Source organism: Diabrotica virgifera, chromosome 8, assembly GCF_917563875.1.
Source record: "Diabrotica virgifera virgifera chromosome 8, PGI_DIABVI_V3a".
In the NCBI taxonomy this organism is placed as follows: Eukaryota; Metazoa; Arthropoda; class Insecta; order Coleoptera; family Chrysomelidae; genus Diabrotica; species Diabrotica virgifera.
This window is the reverse complement of record NC_065450.1, coordinates 155,805,345-155,828,840: the sequence shown is the minus strand read 5'-3', so window position 1 is coordinate 155,828,840 and position 23,496 is coordinate 155,805,345. Positions and strand designations below refer to the sequence as shown.

Here is a 23,496-nt window from a genome sequence, read left to right as displayed (position 1 = left end):
CTATAGACATTTTAAAAATGTCTAGTTGTTCTTGCCGGCGGTAGGATTTTAACTCCGGACCACCGGCATGCGAGGCAAGCACACTACCACCTGCGCTACGCCGGCCCTTAATACTCACATATACATTTTGTTAAACTTGTATTGAGAACACTTAAAATAAACACACTTTAATCACATCATTTTCAGAACTTTAGTAGGCTATTATTTAAAAATATTGTTTGTGAATATAGAAAAAACCAAATTTTTTTACGAGATGCAAGTTTTCAATTCGACAATATGGTCCAATATCCACCAGTCCATCTTGTATTATTTTAACACCTTTTTGCTATTACATAGTAGAAGGCATGGGCGCCCATACCCATGAGCAGGGGGGCCACGCCCCCCCTGGCTTTTCGAGTGTTTTAAATTATAATATATGGTATATCCAAAGTGTACAAAATATAAAGTGCAACATCTTCACTTCTGCCCCCACCTGAAAATTTTTATATGGGCGCCCGTGGTAGAAGGCACTTTGAACTGTGATTTCTGTGTAAAGTCCGGCATTGCAGACCTTGATAACAATGTTGTTCTTATCAAGCCCTCGCGATTCTCAGCTCCGCAAACTTTTCCAGCGGCTTCTGTTACGAGTTTTACACATCGTTCTACTGCCTGTGTATGAACAGGAAATGACTTTAATATTACATCCCAATTAGGGGCTGAATCACTCTGAATAATTAATTTTATTTCGGGTTGTTGTTAATGATATTTCGTCAACAGGGTTGTTGACCCTGTTATTGAGCGTAATGCTTTTTTCGCCTATGCAGAACATTGTTGGCCATGACACAAGATAACAGAAAACATATAAGAGAGCATGGACTTCGCAGAATTCTGACAGCTAGAGACCTAGATAAAACAAGATCTAACATTAGAATATTCAAACTGCCAAAACTAAATTTTGCATGTCGAGACTATTCAGAAATAATTCATTACTTGGACTGTGACTTATCTTCTCCTCCATTATTAAAAGATATAAATGATCATGAAATAACATTAATTATTCAGAGTGATTCAGCCCCTAACTGGGATGTAATATTAAAGTCATTTCCTGTTCATACACAGGCAGTAGAACGATGTGTAAAATTCGTAGCAGAAGCCGCTGGAAAATTTTGCGGAGCTGAGAATCGCGACGGCTTCATAAGAACAACATTGTTATCAAGGTCTGCAATGCCGGACTTTACACAGAAATCACAGTTCAAAGTGCCTTCTACTATGTAATAGCACAAAGGTGTTAAAATAATACAAGATGGACTGGACGGACAATGGACTGGTGGACATTGGACCATATTGTCTAATTGAAAACTTGCATCTCGTAAAAAAATTTTGTTTTTTCTATATTCACAAACAATATTTTTAAATAATAGCCTACTAAAGTTCTGAAAATGATGTGTCTAAAGTGTGTTTATTTTAAGTGTTCTCAATACAAGTTCAACAAAATGTATATGTGAGTATTATTTTCATTCAACTAAACTGTTAATTACGAAAAATTAAACGTGTATGAAATATGCAATTTTGTCACATTTTGGCTATTTTTATGCCTTATTCGCGAACGGAAAATGTTAAGAGATTTTAATAACACGGTTAAATTTAGTTAGTATGGTTATTAAGAATGAGAAAATGAGCTATTACAAACGTATCCACGCTAAATTTAATCTGTTAAAAATTATCGCAAAAAATCAGTTTTTTACCAATTTCGGCAAAGTTTATGGTTCATGCGCGAACGGAAGATATAAACCGATTTTTTTTAAATTCTTACCCCTTTTTAGCCTCATACATTCGCAACTTTTCCGCGGTATTACGACTTGAAAAAAATAATTTTAGTTTTTTCGGCCCACCCTAATGTGTATAAACTAATTGATTAGTTAATCATAGTTAAATCATGCCAGTTAGACGCTAATAATCTAATATTACTTTAAAAAAAATTCACTTACATGAAAGGGAATGCGACGAGAGGTATGATGTAGATGAGTTTATTGTTCGACGATATCCGGTTGTAATAATAATAAATTAAACACGATAGTATTAAATAAGTTAAAACAGCTAGCAATATAAATCTACCAATCACTTTTTTTCTGTACAGCTCTGTACTTCTGCCAAATTCTTCTATAGAGACTATCTCATTCTCTAACTTTTCTAACACCTCGTATGTGCTTTTCTTCTTCTGCAACAAAAGTAAAATATATAAGCTTTATTGATATTTGCCATGTGTAAATATTAAGCCGGCCTCAAACGACTCGTGTACTTCGCAAGTACAGAATTATTCGCCTACTTGGAAAGTATACAAGTTTGCGATTGCAATTGCAATTGTACAATTTACAAGTACGCGAGCGTAAACATTTGGCTTAACGACCTTGACAAATGAATCAGTGGTGTGATTACTAATAAATAGACCGGGACATTTAGGAAACATTTAGAAAGTTACAACTTTTTTCATTGTGTTCAGTAAAAAATTAACAATAGAAAAATGGCTCGAAATGCATAGTTGCATTTTAAAGTGCATGATATCCATCCAAAAGTGCATAAACATGTCAAAATAAGTGTATTAGGGCCAGATTTTGTTTCTCGGGGGTTTTTGGGTCGCTGAGGACGAATAATACGCCATCAGAACTGATCATCGGGGCACCTGGTGTCCAGGTTCCCTGCTAAGGCACGTCATTTAGAGTTTAGAGGGTTTTCGGCACTAAATTTATGCAATCAGATTACTCGGGAGTTTTTGGGGTAGCTGAGCAAAAATACGCCATCAAAACCGAACCCGTTGCACCTGATGCCCAAAAACCCTCCAAACTCCTGAAAATATCATGCCTTAGCATTGTGTACCAGGTGGTCGGGGGTCGGTTCTGATACCGTATTCGTATTAAGCGACCCCAAAAACTGCCTACTTAATCTATTTGCATGCATTCAGTGCCGAAAACCTTAAAACCCTCAGAAGATGACGTGCCTTAGAAGTGACCACGGGCACAAGGTGCTCCGGGGGTCGATTCTGATGGAGCATTCGTGTTCAGCAGCACCCCACCCCCGTATAATCCGTTTGCATTAATTTAGTACCAAAATCCCTCGAAACTTCAGAAGATGCGACGTGCTACAGCAGTGACACTGGGCACCAGAGGCTACAGGGGTCGGTTCTGATGGCATATTCGTATTCAGCGACTCCACAAACCTCCAAGTAAACTTATTGCATTAATTTAGGGCCGTTAGCCTTCGAACCTCCAGATGACGTGCCATAGCAGCGACCCTGGGCACCAGGTGCTCTGGGGGTAGGTTCTGATAGCGTAGTCATGTTCGTCGACCTCAAAAACTTCGCGAGTAACAAAACTTGGCCCTTAATATGCTTATTTTGACATGTTTATGCACTTTTTAATGCATATTAAGAACTTTAAAAAGCAATTATTAATTAGGAATTTCCACCCATTTTCTATTTTAGACTTTTTTCCTGACATCATCCTGAACACAATGCAAAACTAGCAAGTCTCTAGGTGGTGTATTTAAAAATCGATTTATTCCGGTGTTTTTAGTGCTAAATGCACTGGTCTAATGAATAGTCGCAGTAAATGCCAATTATTTATACATTTCGTTTGACCGCCTCTGCAAGTATAGACAAGTATGCACTTCGTAAGTGTGCGAATAATCGTGATCCCTTTGACTCGTGTCATTTTTACCGACAACAGTTGGAAGACGAACGAGTGGCAACGAGTGACAAATAATTGTACGAGTAACCCACTCAGACGACATGGCAAGTATACGCAAGTGACGATTATTCGTCAAGTACACGAGTCGTTTGAGTCCGGCTTTAAAAGCATAGACGCAAATATTTTACGGCTATCCCTACTTTTTCTTTCTTTACACAGCAAATTACGTTTAGTGAAATTCTCACTGATATGGAAATGTAAACAAGTAAACATTAGTTGACAATGACAGTGTCATCATTAACATAGATATGGCTATTTTAATCAGTTTTTGAATGTTCTTGGATAACAGATACTTGAATAATTGCTTAATTATTAATGCAGTTAATTAATAGGATTATTTTTTCACTAACTATGTATTCAGTGATTACAATAATTTATATACTATAACATAAAAACTAACAATTGAGAAAAGAGAAAAAGTGATAAATTTATTTTAATAATAAATTGTTACTATGGAACGCTTAGATAAATATTGTCGAAAATCTTTAACAACAAAATACTTGGATCACATACCCTGGTGTATTATGTGCTTGGATCTTCCATAAATAATAAACGATAAATAACTTTTTATTAATTTCACCTCTTAAATCAATCATTTATCAAATAATTTAATAAACAACTAAAAATATAGTTAGCTTCCATTCGTTGTGGTAGTCAGACGTGCGTAGGAAAGACGCTTGTTTTTAAATCCGGTGTTTATAAATTAGATATATAAATAAATATTTTGTGAACTTTAAAAGTAAATTAATTACACCAAATAAAAAAGCGAAATCGGAATAAAGACATTAAAAACTTATGAGTGCAGTTAGAGGGGGCGACGCCCCCGATAAAAATGTTTTAATAACAAAAATGGATACAGAACATGCAACATCTTCAAAGGAGGAGCTGTTAGGATTTCAAAAGCTTGTTCCGGTTACACAGATAAGTACCACAAAACTTGTTAATAATAAACCCATTATCGATAATGACTTTGCTAATGTACACACTTCAATAACAAATAACATAAACAAAGAAGTAGGAACAAAAAGGGAGGAATTTCTTTACCGAAAACGATCTAGGACCTTTTTACGTTTATTTAGAAAATAATTCACCCGATTTTAAAGGCAGGTTAAACGCGTTAAGGATAGGTGACATTATTATCACAAATTTTAAAGAAATTGATGAAAAAATTGTAAGCATTGACGCAGTAGGAAGGAATAAAATACGTATAAAATTTAAAGATCATAAATCTGCTAACTATATCATATCTAAAAAAAAAATGAAGCAATATTTACAAAAAATAATTTAGACATATACATTCCTAAGTTTCTTTTAGTTAGACAGGGCGTAATAAAAGATATTTCCACAGAATTTTCAGTAGAGTATGTTAAAAACAGAATCAAAAGTCCTTCAAGTCACAAGATTAAATCGGAGGCAAGTAGATGAAAACGGTACTCAATACATTCCAACAAAAACATGTATAGTTAGTTTTAAGTCACAAGTGTCAGCAAAATATGTAACAATCAACAAGGTACTAAAGGAAGTCGAACCATATAAACAAAAAGTGCTATTATGCTTTAATTGTCTCAGATTCGGACATACAGGTGGGCAGTGTAAGAGCAAGGCTAGGTGCGATAAATGTCAAGAATCCCACAACTCAAAAGAATGTAAAAAGACCGATCTCACTACAAAATGTTTTAACTGTTCGGGGGATCATTTTACTATAAATTTAAGCGAGTGTCAAGAATTTCAGCGTCAAAAACTTATTAAAGAAGCTATTTCTTCCAATAATATTAGTTATCAAGACGCCAACAAACAGTTCCCCAGAAACTCCTATGCAAAAGTAACATCCATAAATACGAACAAACTACAAACCTCTCCTGCCTCAAAACTGTCCCTCCATTAAATCCCAATAATTATACACCCACCCAATTCCCATCAAATTCAATTAACAAAATGCCAACTAATAATATATTCTACAATAATAATTCAAATAGTACAAATTCTCGAACATTTAAAAGACAGAGACCAAATAGTCCAGATCCAACATTAATTTTGCATAATGAAATTATATCTTCCCCTAGATCTCAATTACCTACGGGAGGAATATTAGACAGTATTAACTATAAGGGAAATAATAATAATCCAGTTGCATCTCCTTCAGACTTAAGCATGATAAATTCAATATTAGAATTAGTTATAGAAATTGTCACAAAAGTTTTAGTAACAAAAAGTATAAATAAGGAAGAACTCGAAAACTTAGTCAAATTAACTATAAATGGAAACACGTCATCACATTCTCAGACCTCAATCATGCAATAAATATTCTTCAATGGAACTGCCGTTCGGCAGTTTCTAATGAAAATAACTTAGCATATCTACTAGATAGGGGGCAACTACTCCGTTGCACTTCTATCGGAAACATGGTTTAAAGCAGAAAAATATTATAATTTTAAAGGCTTCAACAATATTCGCTGTGACCGGGACGACGGGTACGGCGGCTCTGCCATTTTATGAAAATCAGACTTAATATACCAAGAAGTCTCAATTCCAACTGCAATAAACTTTGAGCATACTTGTATCTCGGTTAATTTTCCATATATACATAAAAAAATTTACTTCGTTTCAGTATACTTTAAACCGAGAACTAGAATATCATTACATCAGTGGATTAACTTTTTGGAACAAATTCCAAAACCATTCATAATTGGGGGCGACTTTAACGCACATAGTTTGGCATGGAACGATGGATATGACGATATATATGGCAAGATTCTTTTGGAAGCTATCGAACAATGCAACCTAGTAATTATGAACGACGGATCACCTACATTAGCAAACAATAAGAAGTCAGCTGTAGACTTGACCCTCTGTACACAGGATCTGACACAACTAATTACGTGGTCTACTTTAGAAGAACCTTATGGCTCTAACCACTTACCAATATACATACAATTTGGAAGGAATATCCCGCTTGCGCAAATTAAACAGACAAAACATAATATATGGAGACTCAAGGCTGCTAATTGAGATGTATACACCGCTACCCTTGAAGCAACAGAACCAAAATCATTACTAATGGGCATTATCGACAATATTAACAAAGCTGCCAACAAAGCAATTCCCTTACGAAAATCAAACACACAAAATAGAAATCATTGCTCGAATGACTGGTGGAACGAAACCTGTAACATAGCTGCTAAAGCAAGAAAACAAGCTTTCTTAACCTACACACAGGCTCCAAATCTTAATAATTTAACAGAATATAAAAGACTTGATGCAGTAGCTAAAAAATTTTTAAAGAAACCAAGAAAAAAAGCTGGATAAATTATTGCCAAAATCTAAATCAAAATACACCAATTAAAGAAGTGTGGAATAAAGTAAACCGATATAAAAACCGAAAACAAGCTAATAAACCCCCAATGGACCCCAAAGAAGACTGGATAAGCGAATTCCACACAAAAATCTCACCTCCATGGGTTGAAAACAACATTACTCAACAAATAGCTACCGTAAATAGGAACACTTATTTTCTACAATCGCTATTTCAATTATGGAAACTCGATCATTGCATTAAATCAACAAATAATAAATCTCCCGGGGCGGATAACATTTCATACAATATGTTGCATAAAATGCCCTTAGACCATAAGAAAGCCCTGTTGGAATTGTTCAATTCGATTTGGATAAATAGGATTCCTTTTCCACCGATGTGGAAAGAATACATCATAGTACCTATCAAAAAACCTGAAAAACAGAACGGAAAAGCAGATTCATATAGACCCATAGCTTTATCATTGTGTATATTTAAAACTATTTAAAACCATGGAAAGAATGGTAAAGAACAGGCTTGAATATTGGCTAGAAAATGAAAAAATATTACCTGACTCACAATATGCTTTTAGAAAGGGAAGATCTTCCTTGGAACCCCTAACGATACTAGTAAATGACATATATCTAGGATTCACACACAAATACAGCACTTTGGCCACATTTTTGGATATAACTTCAGCATATGATAATGTTCAAATAAATGTACTAGAAGAGAAGCTCATCAATATTGGTCTACCAACCTCCTTTGCCAACTTCATAAAATCAGCTTACTCTAATCGATCAGTTTCCTTAAAGATAAATCAAGAAATTTCGGAATCAAGAATATGTAGATCTGGATTGCCACAAGGTAGTATCCTGAGCCCAATCCTCTACAGCCTGTACACAATGGACATAGAAAATGTTATATCACAAAAGTCTAAAATTATTCAATACGCCGATGATGTTGTTATTTACACCAGTAGCAAATCAGAGGACAAATATATAGAAAATATCAACACTGAATTTATAGAAATCCAAAAATACCTACACAACATGGGACTTTCCATATCCGAGTCCAAATCCAATATATGTATTTTCATTAGAAACCGAAACAACTATCAAAGACAATTAACAATAGGAAAATATAAACTCTGTATTAGTAACTCTGTAAAATATCTTGGTCTGCATCTAGTTAGAAAACTATTATGGAAGGACTGTATCCACCAAATTATCAAAAAAAAAAAAAGTAATTCTATAAATATTCTAAGAGCGTTAGTGGGGAGCAGACTCAAATACGGCTTTACTATTCTACAAAACAATGGTACGATCAATAATGGATTATGGAAGTCAACTCTATGGAACAGCAGCAGATACACATCTAAATAAAATACAACAATAAGATACAACAAAATAAATGCTTAAGAGTTTGCCTGGGATATCTTAAGTCAACGCCCATAAACATTATACAAGCTGAAGCCGTGGAACCTCTTCTTAAACTAAGAAGACAACTACTGAGCAGAAAATTCATGATAAAAACCATTTCTAAAAAAACTTCTTACCTCAATAGTATACAGTCACTAACAGTTCAAGTTTGGACCCATAGATACTGGCACTTCAAGAAAACCCCCCTCATAGTAGAAACTTTCTCAGAAATAGCTGACATTACAGATATACTCTATTCCAACCAACTCCCCCCGGTTTTAATTTACTCACCTGAACAAATTTTTTCACGTGAAATTAGAACCTACTATTTTGAAAGTCAAGAAGTAGCAAGTACCAATCAAACAAAATTCAACGAAACAAAAAACAAATACTGGCCAAACTATGATTCTATATTCACTGATGGATCAAATTCAAAAGAATATACCAGTTGTGCCTTTTACCATTTTGAGGAAAATACTGACAAAAAATTTATTTTACCAAAGGAAGCTTCCATATAGGTACACTGCAGAATTAACAGCAATAGTGCAAGCTATGAAATACGTACTCGGCTCTAACCACGACAAATTCATAATATGTACGGACAGCAAAAGTACTTACTTACTTACTAGCCAACGCCCACCCTTGGCATGTTAGCCATTTGGCGGCGCGCTGACCAGTATAGACGAGCCGTTTCTCGTAGGCGATCTTCATCCTCCTCGGGTGGTCTGTTATCAGGACTGGGCACTCTGGGAGGTGAGCAGCATCCATCAGGGGCTGATTACATAGTGGACAGTTGTCATTTTCACGGACGCCGATGCGATGTAGATGGGAGGCCAGGTAGTCATGCCCCGTAGTTGTTCTGAACGCGGCTACACTGATGGGTCTCGGCAAGTTGTGAGGGATTGGTGACTCTATTAGGTGGGCCCAAGATTTTCCAGCACCGGCTTGTATTTGCTGGTCTTTTATCTTCGCTTTGATTCCTCTTTTAATGGTGGACTTTGCTGATGTGTACGATTGGAAGCTAGGGGGCTGTGGAAGAGTAGTGCCTTCTTTTGCAAGTTCATCCGCCGCTTCATTCCCTTCAACACCGACATGACTAGGGATCCATTGTAAAGTAATCAGCCACCCTTTTTCCAGCAAGTTCGATAGTTGGACGCGGCAAGATATTGTTTGGACACAGTCGGTATATCGATTTGTCGACAGGGCGAGGATTGCGGCTTGGCAGTCGATGAAGAAGGCAACTTTTTGGGGGTGTTGGAGATTCTCGAGACTTTTAGCGGCTTCGTGTATAGCAGCAATTTCGCCATCATAGTTGGTGAGAGGGGCACCCACAGCTATGGAGCCTTTGGAGAACGTTGAGACATATCCTGCTCCTGTTCTTCCCGAGTCCGGCATCGAGGAGCCATCGCAGTAGATGTGGAGCCACTCATGCGCTGGGTAATTGGTGTGTATCGTCTCTAGGGCGGCTTTCCTTAGGACAATGTCTGACGATAAGTGCTTCGGGTCGTCATGGTTTTCAAGACGCAATTCTGTGTTTGGTAGACAGCGGGCGAGTGTAGTTTGCGCTGGGAAGGGGGCGGCTTTCGACAGGTCAATGTGGTATTTTTCCATGATTTGATTTGCTACTGTAAGCGGAGTGGTTTGTGTTTTAAGACGTGAGGCTGCTTGTCTATATTCGTCCCATTTTTGTGAAGTATTCGTCTTTGCCTTTCCCAGAAGGTTAACGCGTGTTGCTCTCTGCGGCATTGTATTGGTTCAATACCGGTCTGGGCTTCCATTGATGTAATCGGTGTTGATTTTGGAGCACCGGTGATGACGCGAAGGGCAGTGTTCTGGGCGACTTCAAGCTTGGAGGTGGTGTTTGTACTCGCAGTTATTGTAGCTTCACTCCCATATTCTAGTATCGGCCGGACATAGGTTTTGTATGTTGCTACCAAGACATCTTGCGTGGCGCCCCATTTTGTTGCTGTGAGACGTTTGAGCAGTCGACATCTCTTTGTGACTTTCTCTGCAATGTCGTCGATTTGAGGTTTCCACGTCATTTTCTTATCTATGTACACCCCCAGGTATTTTGTTACATCCTCTCTTTCCAGGTCGACTCCTTTGTATGTCAGCTTGACAGCAGTCTGCTTTGTTGAAAGGGTAAGTACTTGATATACGGTTTTGGTTGTACTGACAGTTAGGCAGTTGTTATCCGCCCATTTTTCTAGATTTTTGAGAGCCTGGTTCATTACTATCTCGAGCGCTTTCAGACTGCTACTTATTATTATTATGATGCCCATATTAGGAGGTCATCGGCATACAGGAGGGCATCAACACCAGGTGTCTTTCTAATCATTGCGAGCACATCGTTTATCATTAGGTTGAACAATTGACAGCTGATGACAGCTCCTTGTGGCAGCCCTTGTCTTTGTAGTCTGAATTTGGAACAATGGTTGTGAAATTTGACTCTCTGATACCTTTCACCGAGAAAAGAGTTTATCCAATTGAACAGTTTACCCTCAATTCCAGACTTCGCTATCTTGTGTAACAGCAAACCTCTCCATACTGTGTCGTATGCAGCTTTGAGGTCTACTAGCACTGCAACTGTTGACATCTTACGGTGGAAAGCATCCTTGACTTTTTGAGCAAACTCGACTACATGGTCCATGGTGTTCCTGTGTTTCCTGAAGCCAGCTTGTGCGTCGTCAATCAGTTCAAGATGGGTTATGGCTCGGTTCAGTCTGTCCAGAACCATTTTTTCGGCTACTTTGCATAAGGGGCTTGTGAGGGATATTGGCCGGTAGCTATCAGTCAGGCTCGGGTCTTTTTGTTTCTTTAGAGTGGGTATGACCTCGCTCTTCCTCCATTGACTTGGGACTCTTGAATTCCATGTTAGGTTAATCAAGTTCAGAATGGTGTTTTTGGCTGCGGCTCCCAGATATTTAAGCATTTCCGGGTACAACTCGTCAATCCCTGCTGTAGTGATGTTGAAAAAGTAACTATTCGTTACAAAGTACTCGTTACTTACGAATACCGAAAGTAACGATTACTATACAGAGAGACAAACCGTTACTTTGATTACTCTGATTACTTCGTTACTTCGTACCAATCGTATCAGAGCGAGTAACGTGACTATTGTATCTACTTCTATTACTTTGATTACTCTGATTACTTCGTACCAATCGTATCAGAGCGAGTAACGACTATTGTATCTACTTTTATTACTTTGATTACTTCGTATCAATCGTATCAGAGCGAGTAACGACTATTGTATCTACTTTGATTACTCTGATTACTTCGTACTTCGTGAAGGTCGTTATTATATCGGAGTACCTATACAAAATACCTACCTACTGAGAAATACGATTCTCGATATGATTACCGGTACTCAAATACAAAAGTAATCATAGTAACCAAATCATTTTTATCTCTTAAACAGATTGGTGAAGGTTGTTATATCGGAATACCTATACAGACCTACCTACTGAGAAATACGATTCTCGATATGATTACCGGTACTCAAATACAAACGTAATCATAGTCATCAAATAATTTTTATCCCTTAAACAGATCGGTAAAGGTCGTTGTTATATCGGAATACCTATACAAAATACCGACCTACTGAGAAATACGATTCCCGATGTGATTACCGGTACTCAAATAAAAAAGTAACAAAAGTAATCATAGTAATCAAATCATTTTTATCCCTTAAACAGATCGGTGAAGGTTGTTGTTATATAGGAATACCTATACAAAATACCTACCTACTGAGAAATACGATTCTCGATATGATTACCGGTACTCAAATATAAAAGTAATCATAGTAATCAAAGTAACGAATACTGTAAATGATTACACAAAATACCTACCTACTGAGAAATACGATTTTCGATATGATTACCGGTACAGTGGAACCTCGATAAGTCAAATTAATCGGGACCGTGGCCGATTCGGGTTATCGAAAATCCGGGTTAGCCGGAGAATATCGTAAAAACTAATAAATTACGGTATACTAACAGATAAACTTCGTTATTGCAAAAACATGAAATACATATTATGCACAGTACATCTAAATTACGTACAGTTGCATACAGTATTGTTTATATCTGGGTAAAAAACTCAGTCGAACCGAAAAAATGCTTATTTTGTCTGATGAAAATCGGTCCGGGTTAGCCGAACTTCCGGGTTATCGGAGGCCGACTTAACGGGGTTCCACTGTACTTAAATACAAAAGTAATCATAGTAATCAAAGTAACGAATACTGTAAATGATTACTTTATACAAATGTAACGATTTTTAACGAATACTCGAAAGTAACTATAATCAACATCACTACCCTGCTGCCTTTTTCGTTTTTGTGTCAGAGAGAGCCGCTTCCAGCTCTGATATCGAGAAATCTTCTGTACGGATGTCCTTTATACTTTTGCTCATCCGCCGGGGAGGGGGATAGCGCAACAGTCTTGCTCTCTCCCTCTTATTTATCTTAATATTACTCACTTTTGTGTAGTGTTTACAGAGTTCGTTTGCTATATCGGCATGCAGAGGCGGCTCTAGCCAATGTAGCGCCCGTGTGCAGTTGATGCCCTGGCGCCCTTTTAGTCCTTGGGCCCACGTATAAAATTATTATTAATGACCACACCGTCGAAACTGTTTGTACTTGTTATTTGGGTGGAGTCGGACAAATTTGGTGCTTGGCGCATTATGGCAGTGGGGCGTTTGTCTGTCAAGCTGTCACGAAGTTATCAATTTTATGCAAGAAAAAAATTTATAACCACATTGGTCATTTTATTTTAATCAATGGTTGTTTTATCATATAAACAGCGAAAACAATTTTGTCGGATAAAAATATTGCGCCCTATGACGCGTCGGACACGCTAAATACAAATGTCAAATTTATGAAAATAATTTATTACCACATGGCTAATTTTAATACAATATACCATAAAACATTTTTACAATAATGTGGTAACCTTGTCGGACAATTTTCACGGGGCATATGCGCAGTCGGATGCGCCGAAGATGTCAATTTCCTGGAATTTTTTATTTAGTACCACAGATGTCATTTTTATTTTGTACTGTTTTTTTACATGTGTAATGCATAATGGATCACTTGTCGGACAAAAATAATAAGACCAAAATTTTCAAAAAATTTTCCGAAATTTTCCCTCTTGTCGGAATTTTTTTTTTGAAAATTTGAGAAAAGAAACTACAGAACCATCTTGGCCATTGTTCAAGGAGTATGTACACAATTTTCAGATCAAATTTTTTCCAAAATTTTCCCTCTTGTCGGAAATTTTTTTGGAAAATTTTGGGTACAACTCTACGTCACGCTCTTTTAAATGTTGTACTTAGTATGTCTACCAATTTTCAGCTAAATCGATTCAAAAGTAACCGAAAAAAACTGTTTAAAATTGTTTGACAATGTCTCCTCTTAAGGGCGTCGATAACCTAAAATAATTAAGTTTTCTGTTCGTTTGCCCCAACATTTTTGTCAGACAATGACATTTTTTGTATAAGAATATAATTACTTGTAAGCTACTACTTTTGTCGGAAAAATGGTAAAAGGATGCACGAACCCAGCGTAGTTTAAAAGTATGGTTTACTAATAAAAATTAATTTTTTTGTCCGACTTTAGATTTGCCCCAATATTTTTGTCGGACACTTAGATTTTTTTTTATTAAGAATATAATTACTTATAATCTCCTATTTTTGTAGGAAAAATGGTTGTTAATAAAAAAAAATCCAGGAAATTGACACCTTCGGCGTATCCGACTTTATTGTAAAAATGTTTTATGGTAGATTCTGTTAAAATTAGCTATGTGGTAATAAATTTATTATTTTCATAAATTTGACATATTGAGCGTGTCCGACGCGTCATATGCCCCAATATTTTTATCCGACAAAATTGTTTACGCGTTTATATGATAAAAACCATTGTAAAATAAAATGACCAATGTGGTTATAATTTTTTTTATTGCATAAAATTGACAACTTCGTGACAGCTTGACAGACAAACGCCCCACTACCATAATGCGCCAAGCTCCAAATTTGTCCGACTCCACCCAAATAACAAGTACAAAAAGTTTATTATTATTTTATATATATTATTATTATTATTATAAATATTATTTTATATGTGGGCCCGAGGACCATTTGGTAGACGCGCAGTCAAAATGGAATAGTCGAATAGGTACCTACCTAGTACTAGTACATAGGGTACAGAGGGTGTTATGTACGCTTATAATGTACACAAATATTCAGATGCAAATAGCGCAATATCAATGATGTCGGGAGCCAATAGGTATTCACAGTGTCAGAACAACCTACCCGAATCTAATCTACGATGAACTACGTATTTTCAGTATTACTAAAAAACCAACAACAAATTGTTAATACGGATAACTTTTTAAAAGCTCTGACTCCGCTGAAAGTCTCAATAATTGTGGTAGTAATAAAAGAAAATCTTCATCATTTTAAATAATTTTAATCAAAAGAAAAGCCGCTTTACTTTATGTTTACATGTTAATCTAAACATAATACATAATCCATTCCGTCAACGCTTATTTCGCAAAATTACGCAAAAGCAGCAATTTGACCTTTATAGGTTCCACAACCTATTTCAAAATCATTGTCGATATGTCTTCAAACGAATCAAAAGATTGCCGCCCGTCCATTGGAGCGTTGGACGGACAGATGGGCGGGCGGCAATCTATAAATCGCGCCTAATTGCCAATGTAATTTTTCATTAATCGTTTTAAAGCCTATTTTATGTTGAAACAAAGTAAAGGACCCGCTCTTTGGCGCTCGGCGCCCCCAACATGCCGGCGTCCGTGTGCACCGCACACCCTGCACAATAGGTAAAGCCACCTCTGTCGGCATGTGTAGTGAGTTCTCTAGCCATGCCTCTCATTGGCATTTGCTGTTGCTTGTTTCCATCATTGTTTAGCGTAGTAACGAACCTGTGCGCTTTGACGCCGTCTTTTCGGAAGTCGAGCTTAGCAAGGAAGGATTTGAAAGCTTCTCTTTTCCCTGACTTAATGGCTTGAGTTAGGATCGCTTGTCTCTTTCGAAGCTCTACACAATCGTTCATTTGCCTGGATTTTTCAGCTTTGCCCCTGGCTTTATTTCTGGCAGCTTTCAATTTGGATAGCGTTGGGGACCAGAAAGTCTTATACCCCTCAATTTGACCTCGCGCTTTGCTGCTTCTTCTGGTTCTTGTAGTGTTAGTTGAGTAAGGACTTCATCTGTGCATTCCCTGTACTTTTTCCAATCCGCCTTTTTAAAATTCCAGCGCGGGGTGCGATTTTGGGCTTTTTTGTCCTTTGCCAGTTTGCATGTCACTAGCAGAGCGCGATGACCACAGACTGCTGCGTCGTCCAGGAGGGTTACACTGGTCTTCCCTGTAATGTGTGGGTGTGTTACGACAAGATCGGGCCTTGATTGACTTCCTCTAAACGATAAGAACGTAGGTGGGGTGTTCACTACATCAAGATAGTTGTTATCCAAAAAGTCCTCGAGGTGTTTCCCAACGTTGGTGGTTCTAGAGTAGCCCCATCTCGTGGATGGACTATTGAAATCTCCAATTATGATTGTACTTGGCTGGATTTGTTGCTCTACCAATTCCAATGCAGGTATATTATCTGGCGGATTGTATAGTAAGAAAAGGGTGACATGTTTCGAGTTTTCCCAGACTTCGACCTGGAACATTTCCAGTTTATCTCTATCCTGCATTTCGTGGATTATGTTAGTCTTGCATATTAGAGGGGTTTTGATTCCGATGATAATTCCTGACGCTACTTGTCGACTCCTCTTCAGCACATGGGTTGAATAGCCAACTGTAGAGTAGAGGTGAGGTGTGTCTGTAGCGGCTCCTGCCTCTACAATGACATATATATCAACGTTCTTTTCGAGAACGCTTCGTTTGAGTTCTAAAAACTTGCTGTTGCTTAGACCTCCAGCGTTCCAGAAGATGACTTTGAGGTCTGCGTCGCTGCCCTGAGAAGGGCCGTTTCGAGTAGGGATTCGTACACTCATGGATCAGCGCGCGTAACGACGAATCGCTGCTGCTCATTTAGCGTTACCCAGGGGACACGTGTGATCGTACCTTACGATAGACCACGGACGCGAGCAACTCTGTCCCCCCGGACAGCAAAAGTGCAGTAGATAAACTTAAAAATGTTAAAATAAACAGATCAGTTAATCATATTGAAGCAAAAATCCTGTATTTACATAATGAGATACACATCAAGAATAAAGTCGTCATATATCTATGGTAAAGGGACACGCAGGTATAACAGGTACTGAAATGGTGGATGCCTTAGCAAAAACAGCTCCAACATCAGGAGAAGAACTAAATCTTAAACTATCCCCGTCCGATTTATTCTTAAATCAAAGAAACAAAATAAATGAGATGTGGCAAAACCTATACAGTTCATCAACAACCGGAACAAACTTTTGTAAACACCAGCTAAGAATCCCCAGAAAACCATGGTTTCACAAAATACCAAACAGAAACTTTGTCGCCACAATAAATCGAATACGTGCTAACCATGCACTAACACCTTATTATAAGCACAAAATGAAAATTACAGACGATCCACTTTGTAGTTGTGGTAAAATGGGTACATTGGTACATGTTTTACTTGAATGTCCTATAAATAATGTAAGCATTATTAAACTATATAAAAACTTAATTCACTACAAGATAAACCTTCCAATATACCTAAATTGTATTATTTTTTCAGGAAATAATGATATACTTTATGTACTTCATCAACACATCATAAACTGTAAACTAAAATTGTAAAATTACTAACCAATTTTGTAAGCAATTCTGCAAAAGAAACTAAATGTAAAGCATTATAGGGAAAAAAGGTGATTACAAAAATAAAATAAAAAAAATAATAAACCAATTAAAAAAAAATTAAAAAAAGAATGTGTGTGTACTTTGTACGCACGTAAGAAGTTATACTTCTAAATATGATTTCAATGAAATAAATATACTTTCGGACAGTTTATTTGTATTTTATTTAAAAATTAAATTAATTTTTACTTACTACTTTCCAAAAATTTTTATTAAAACAATACCAAAAATTAAAAAAAGATTATAAAACACCAGGATTTGAACCGGGGACCTCTTGATCTCCAGCCCAACGCTCTACCACTGAGTTATACCCTTTTGTTTATACGGGCTACAAGATTTCTCAGACATAGTGACAAACATACGAAGTGAATTATAAAATACTTTAAATATTACTTATCATCTTATTCCCGAGGTAGACAAGTCCAAATACACAAAAATTATAATAAAATAGTTATTTATGATATAAATGGGATGTAAGGGATAGTGATGCGCAACGTATAGCCTCTCCTATCCAAATGTCAACCTCACCTGCCCGCGTGATGATCTTGATTCTGGTCATCCGGTGCATCCTGCTAGATAACAAACGAGGCTCTGACGTCCGAGTGATTGCCGCTATAAGCAATCCCCCACTTACCTACCAACGGCTTCGGGCGGATGAGTTGGTAAGTGGTAGGGCACTCTTTTGTCCTAGGATTGGGAAACTGGCCCTAAAGGCGGATGAACCGAGAACTAGGTCAACGGCGTAAGGATGTAGAAGGCAAGGAGAAACCACTACATTAAAGATCCATATGGATATCTCTTGTACATCTATCATGGCTACAGCTTTGAGAGTGAAGACCACTGATCATGTATATCGGAGTGCAAGATCCGGCAGGGGATGAATAACAACACAGAACCATGGGGCCTCCCAGGTCGTTAGCAAGCGAAACCCCCAAGTAAAAGCAAAGGATACTCCTAGAAAAATTAAGCAGTTTATTAAAATATGCACCTGGAACGTCAAGACCATGTACGAAGCAGGCAAAATTTATAATGCCATCCATGAAATGGAAAGACTGAAATCGATATAATGGGCATCAATGAAATGCGATGGCCTGATTCCTGAAAATGTCAAATAAACGAGCACCAAGTATATTACTCTGGAAATACAGAAGGTCAACATAAGCATGGCGTCGGAATAATTTTAAATAAACAAATAAAAAAATACGTTACGAATTTTGTTCCAATATCCGAGAGAATCATGTTCATTCAATTGGATTTATTCCCAGCCAAAACCAACATAATCCAAATATCCGCACCCACAGCAGGCAAATCAGATAATCCAAAACAGGCGTATGTTCGTGGAATAGGGTACAAAAGAATATATAAAAAGTGTGAAGAACACATGACAAACACACAATTCGGCTTCAGGGATGCATTGGGTACTCGAGAGGCACTTTTTGCAATACAAGTTCTCTTTCAAAGATGTAGAGACGTGAATTGTGATATATATGTGTGTTTTGTTGATTACCAGAAAGCGTTCGATAGAATAAAATATGACGAACTGATAAAAATATTAAATTCAATTGGTCTAGACAGCAGAGATCGCCGTATAATAAACAATATCTATTACGAACAAACTCCAGCTGTTAGAGTAGGGGATCAGTTAACAGACGACATAAAGATAAAAAGAGGTGTGCGACAGGGATGTATATTGTCCCCATTATTTTCAATACATATTCAGAGCACATTATGAACCTAGCGCTAACGGACATAGACGAGGGAATACTTATAAACGGAGAACGTTTGAACAACATAAGATACGCTGATGATACTGTCATTTTTGCAGACAGTCTTGAAGGTCTGCAGACACTTGTCTCCAGGGTGGCAGAAGTAAGTAGCAGGTTTGGGCTTGATTTTAACATCAAAAAAACCAAATACATGGTTATAAGCAAAAATAGGATACCACCTGGTCAATTACTAGTTAACCAACAACCTATAACACAAATCACCAACTTTTGTTATTTGGGTGCAAACTTAAATGAACAGTGGGACCAATCGACGGAAATTAAGATAAGGATCGAGAAGGCAAGATCAGCTTTCGTCAAAATGAAAAAAATCTTTAACAGCCACGATATAAAATTGGAAATAAAAGTTCGTTTACTAAAATGCTACGTATTCTCCGTTCTTTTATATGGCGTGGAGTCATGGACCTTAACTGAAGCATCACTGAAGAGACTCGAAGCATTTGAGATGTGGTGCTATAGACGCATGTTGAGGATTTCCTGGATAGACAGAGTTACCAACGAAGAAGTTCTACATAGAATGGATAAAGAGCGCGAACTAGTCGTTACCATAAAACGTCGCAAACTGGAATACCTGAGCCATATAATGCGCAATAAACAACGATATGACCTACTTCGGACCATACTTCAAGGTAAAGTGCATGGGAAAAGAGGTCCAGGACGAAGAAGAATATCCTGGCTGAATAACCTGCGAAAATGGTTTAACTTAACCACTACCGGACTTTTCAGGGCAGCAGTCAACAAAGTCAGAATAGCCATGTTAGTGTCCAACATCCGTAACGGATAGGCACCATAAAAGAAGAAGATGATATAAATGTTAAAAGCACACTTTTAAGGCACGTATGTGAAAGATTCGCTTCGCTCATTCTGCAATTCACATGAGTGCCTTAAAAATGTACTTTTTAACACCTATATCATACAATATTTTTTCTACAAACGTCTTATATATCAAAAATTATAATTTATTCATTCTCAATTACAGGACAATACCTACAAAAACTTTAACAACTTGACTGACATTCCATTTTTATATTTTTCTTGACATTACATCAAAACTGCCTATACTGTCAATACGTAAATCATAACAACTATAGAATAACATCTACTTTTATTTTTGTATATTCTAACAAATTTTAATAGTTTTTTTCTACAAACGTGTTAAAAATGCAATAATACAGTTTAAACTAAATTTTAAAAAACCTTTTAAACCACCTTTTTTAAATTGCGCAAGTTGTATTATTAATATTAATGTTAATAAATGAAATATAAATATTTTGACGTTTTACAATTTGACAATTCACTTTTAACTGCAGTGTCTTAAAATTTTTAAAGCACTGGTGCTTTAAAGTAGCATTTTTAACGCTCCTATGGAGTGCTATAAATTGCATTTTTATCACGTTTATAGAAAAATATATTTAGAAACACTAATATATCCTTTCCACACCTTTTCTGGACGGATACATATATAAATTAAAATATTTAGTAACGAACTCCATACTGTCTGTGTGCGCATGCGCGCAGATTAATAAAATTTCACCCTCAATCGCGCCTAAAGAAGTATAACTTAAAAATAAGAAAAAAAGAAATAAATAAAATAAAAAAAAACGAAAAAAGAAATAAAAAAACACACAGACACACAAAGAGGGCTGAAACCTCCGGGGTGTTGAACCGGGTTCATGTCCTAGCGCTGTGAAAAAAAATTAAACACCTTACACTTTACTAATGCTACATATTACATATTACTAACAAAACAAATGAATACATCATGTTCAAGTTTGATACTATGAAACAATTTACACAAATTAATTATTCAATCTAACATAGTCTGGCTAATTGGTTCTCACCAAAGCCATAAATTCCACGAAAAAAAAACTAAAAATAGTCACCACATTCTCTTTGACTGGATGCGTTGTATGACAAAGATAGCGAATGTTCAATATGGAAAATATCACCACGGACATGGTGTTAATATTTTTCAAATCCTGGAAAAACCAATAAATATGTTTGTAAAACTTAAATGCAGAATGAAAGATTACATCATTACCGAAGGTAGAATATCCCTTAGAATAAACAAAAAGTTTCTTCTGAATCATAAGTATATTTGAAATTAAAAATCACCCTCAATTTTCTCTTCATTTTCACCCCTGTAGTTTCTTAAAATAATTCCCCAGGATTCCATGTATTCAACTAATTAGTAACTAGAATTATGATTGTAGATAATTTCGGTTGATTTTATCTGTAGAGTAACATATTTCTACAGACAAGAACTTATCTGGGTAGTTTGTTGTTTACTAATATTTATTTCTTAAAACTGATAATGATTACTTATTTAGAGAAGGTTTATGTAAATATTTGTAATTAATATAATGATTTGTATTTATGATTTTTGTAAATCATTAACATCCCTAACAACAAATTATGAGTCAGTAACCACTTGGAATTGCAAATAGAAACAGAAACTTAAGCAACTTAACTGGAGGAACACAAAAAGGTAATTTGGCTGTAGTTACCAGGGCATAATAGGCCAGGGTAATAAGGCAAAAATATACCTGTTCGTGACACTTCAACAGCCAGGGTACTGAAGCGTTTTTTCGACAGGAAATACCTATAAGAACAAATTATAACTCGTTCCTGCATAGGATCTGCTATTTTTATTTATAAACAATTAATGTTAAAAACGGCCTTTTTTCCTTTTTTTTTCAAATCAATGGAAAACAGTGACAGTTATGGTTTTTTTAGTAAAAACATCTTCGAGAGCATCGAAAAACTTTAAAATGATGTATTATAAAGGTTGATATACTCATTTATTGTTAATGTAATCGAAATTGCAAAAAATTAATTTTGCAATAACTATTGTAAAAATTAGTGTACAGCTTTGAAATTTTTTTCAATTGAGGGTTCTTTGGTGCTTAAAATGTAAAAAAAAATTCAAAGCGATTCATTAAATTGTTTAAATTTTATACAAATTGTATCTCTGAACACTTTTTTTGCAATAACATAAGTCAGAAAAAAATGATTTAGAACCGTTCTACAGGTGTCAAATGAATGAGCATGAGCTAAATTTTCAAATTGGTTTAAAAAAAAGTGAATAAAAAATGCGTTAATTAGTTATAAATAATTATGCAAAAGTATTGTCAATTTTTCCTTATAAACTTTTTGAATAACTTTTTTCAAAAAAATCTATTTTTTACCGTTTTTTAGATGCACAACTACCAAGTAATGTTATGTTTATAATAATTGATAAAAAATTGTAATAAATATATATAATTTATTATATAAAGAAATAAAAAGTTTATAAGGAAAAATTGGCGATTCTTTTGCATAAGTATTTATTACTAATAAATATATTTTTTATTCCCTTTTTTTTTAAACAATTCGAAAGCATAGCTCATACTCTTTCATTTGACACCTGCAGAATGGTTCTAACATAATTTTTTTCTGACTTATGTTATTGCAAAGAAAAGCTCTCTGGGATAAACAATTTGAATAAAATTTAAACATTTGAATGAATCGTTTTGAAATTTTTGTCACATATTAAGAACCAAAGTACCCTCATTTGACAAACATTTCAAAGCTATATACTAATTTTTACAATAGTTATTGCGAAATAAATTTTTTTAGAATTTCGACTTTTTGTCGCAATTATATTAACAATAAATTGTCGTATCAACCTTTGTAATACGCCATTTTAAAGCTTTTTTCATGATCTCGAAGATGTTTGCACTAAAAAAACCAGTTTCACCGTTTTCCATTGATTTGAAAAAAAAGGAAAAAAGCTGTTTTTTGACACTAAATTGTTTCTAAGTAAAATGGCCGCCAGATTCCCCGCAGGAAATAGTTACAATTTGTTCTTATAGGTATTACCTGTCGAAAAAAATGCTTCAGTACCCTGGCTGTTGAAGTGTCATGGACTAGGTATAAGTGAATTGCTGGCAATGAGATTGCTGATAGTCGTGCTAAAGACTAGGACTCCTTTTATCAGACTAGAGCCATTCTGTGACTTAGTGCCTACTGGGAAAAACTCTCAGGGCAAAGGCACTCACTACACAAAAATACTTTTGAAACTTCTAAGAACTGAACTCAGATTAATTACACAGAGTGGTGTCTCACTGGACAATGCTTACTGAAATATCAGTGTGTCAGTGTCGATAGTATCATTGTAATAATTTCAATATCAATTTTAATAACAAAAAGTAAACACATTCACTCTTGAGAACACCTGATTCTTACGTGATTTGCAGATATTTTTATTATACAGGGTGTTTCATTAATAATTGTCCATATAGTAACTGGAGAAACCTTAGCACAAGATACGAAGTTTAACCTAAAACACTTAAATAAAATGTGGTCCCTTACTGAGTTACAGGGTGTTTTACTAAAAATTTAAAAACTATTTTTGCCCAGCATTTTAAAACTATTCGACGTATCCTTTTCA

At 35.9% G+C, this 23,496-nt stretch overlaps 1 protein-coding gene across 2 annotated transcripts in view; it reads right to left on the bottom strand.

Annotated features, from left to right (window-relative positions):
• Positions 1–23,496, bottom strand: part of LOC126889703 (endoplasmic reticulum junction formation protein lunapark-B-like) — a 92,767-nt gene that overhangs the window by 56,308 nt on the left and 12,963 nt on the right. Inside the window, exons 1-2 of one of the 2 annotated variants that reach the window (XM_050658234.1) lie at positions 9,054–11,411; positions 2,080–2,197 (exon numbers count right to left, since the gene is read on the bottom strand). In XM_050658234.1, coding sequence (XP_050514191.1) covers positions 9,054–10,181 — 1,128 coding nt within the window. In that variant the 5' untranslated portion in view covers positions 10,182–11,411 and the 3' untranslated portion in view covers positions 2,080–2,197. Of the gene's footprint in view, positions 1–1,967; positions 2,198–9,053; positions 11,412–23,496 lie in introns of those variants that run through there. The other variant, XM_050658233.1, reaches the window with a different exon arrangement.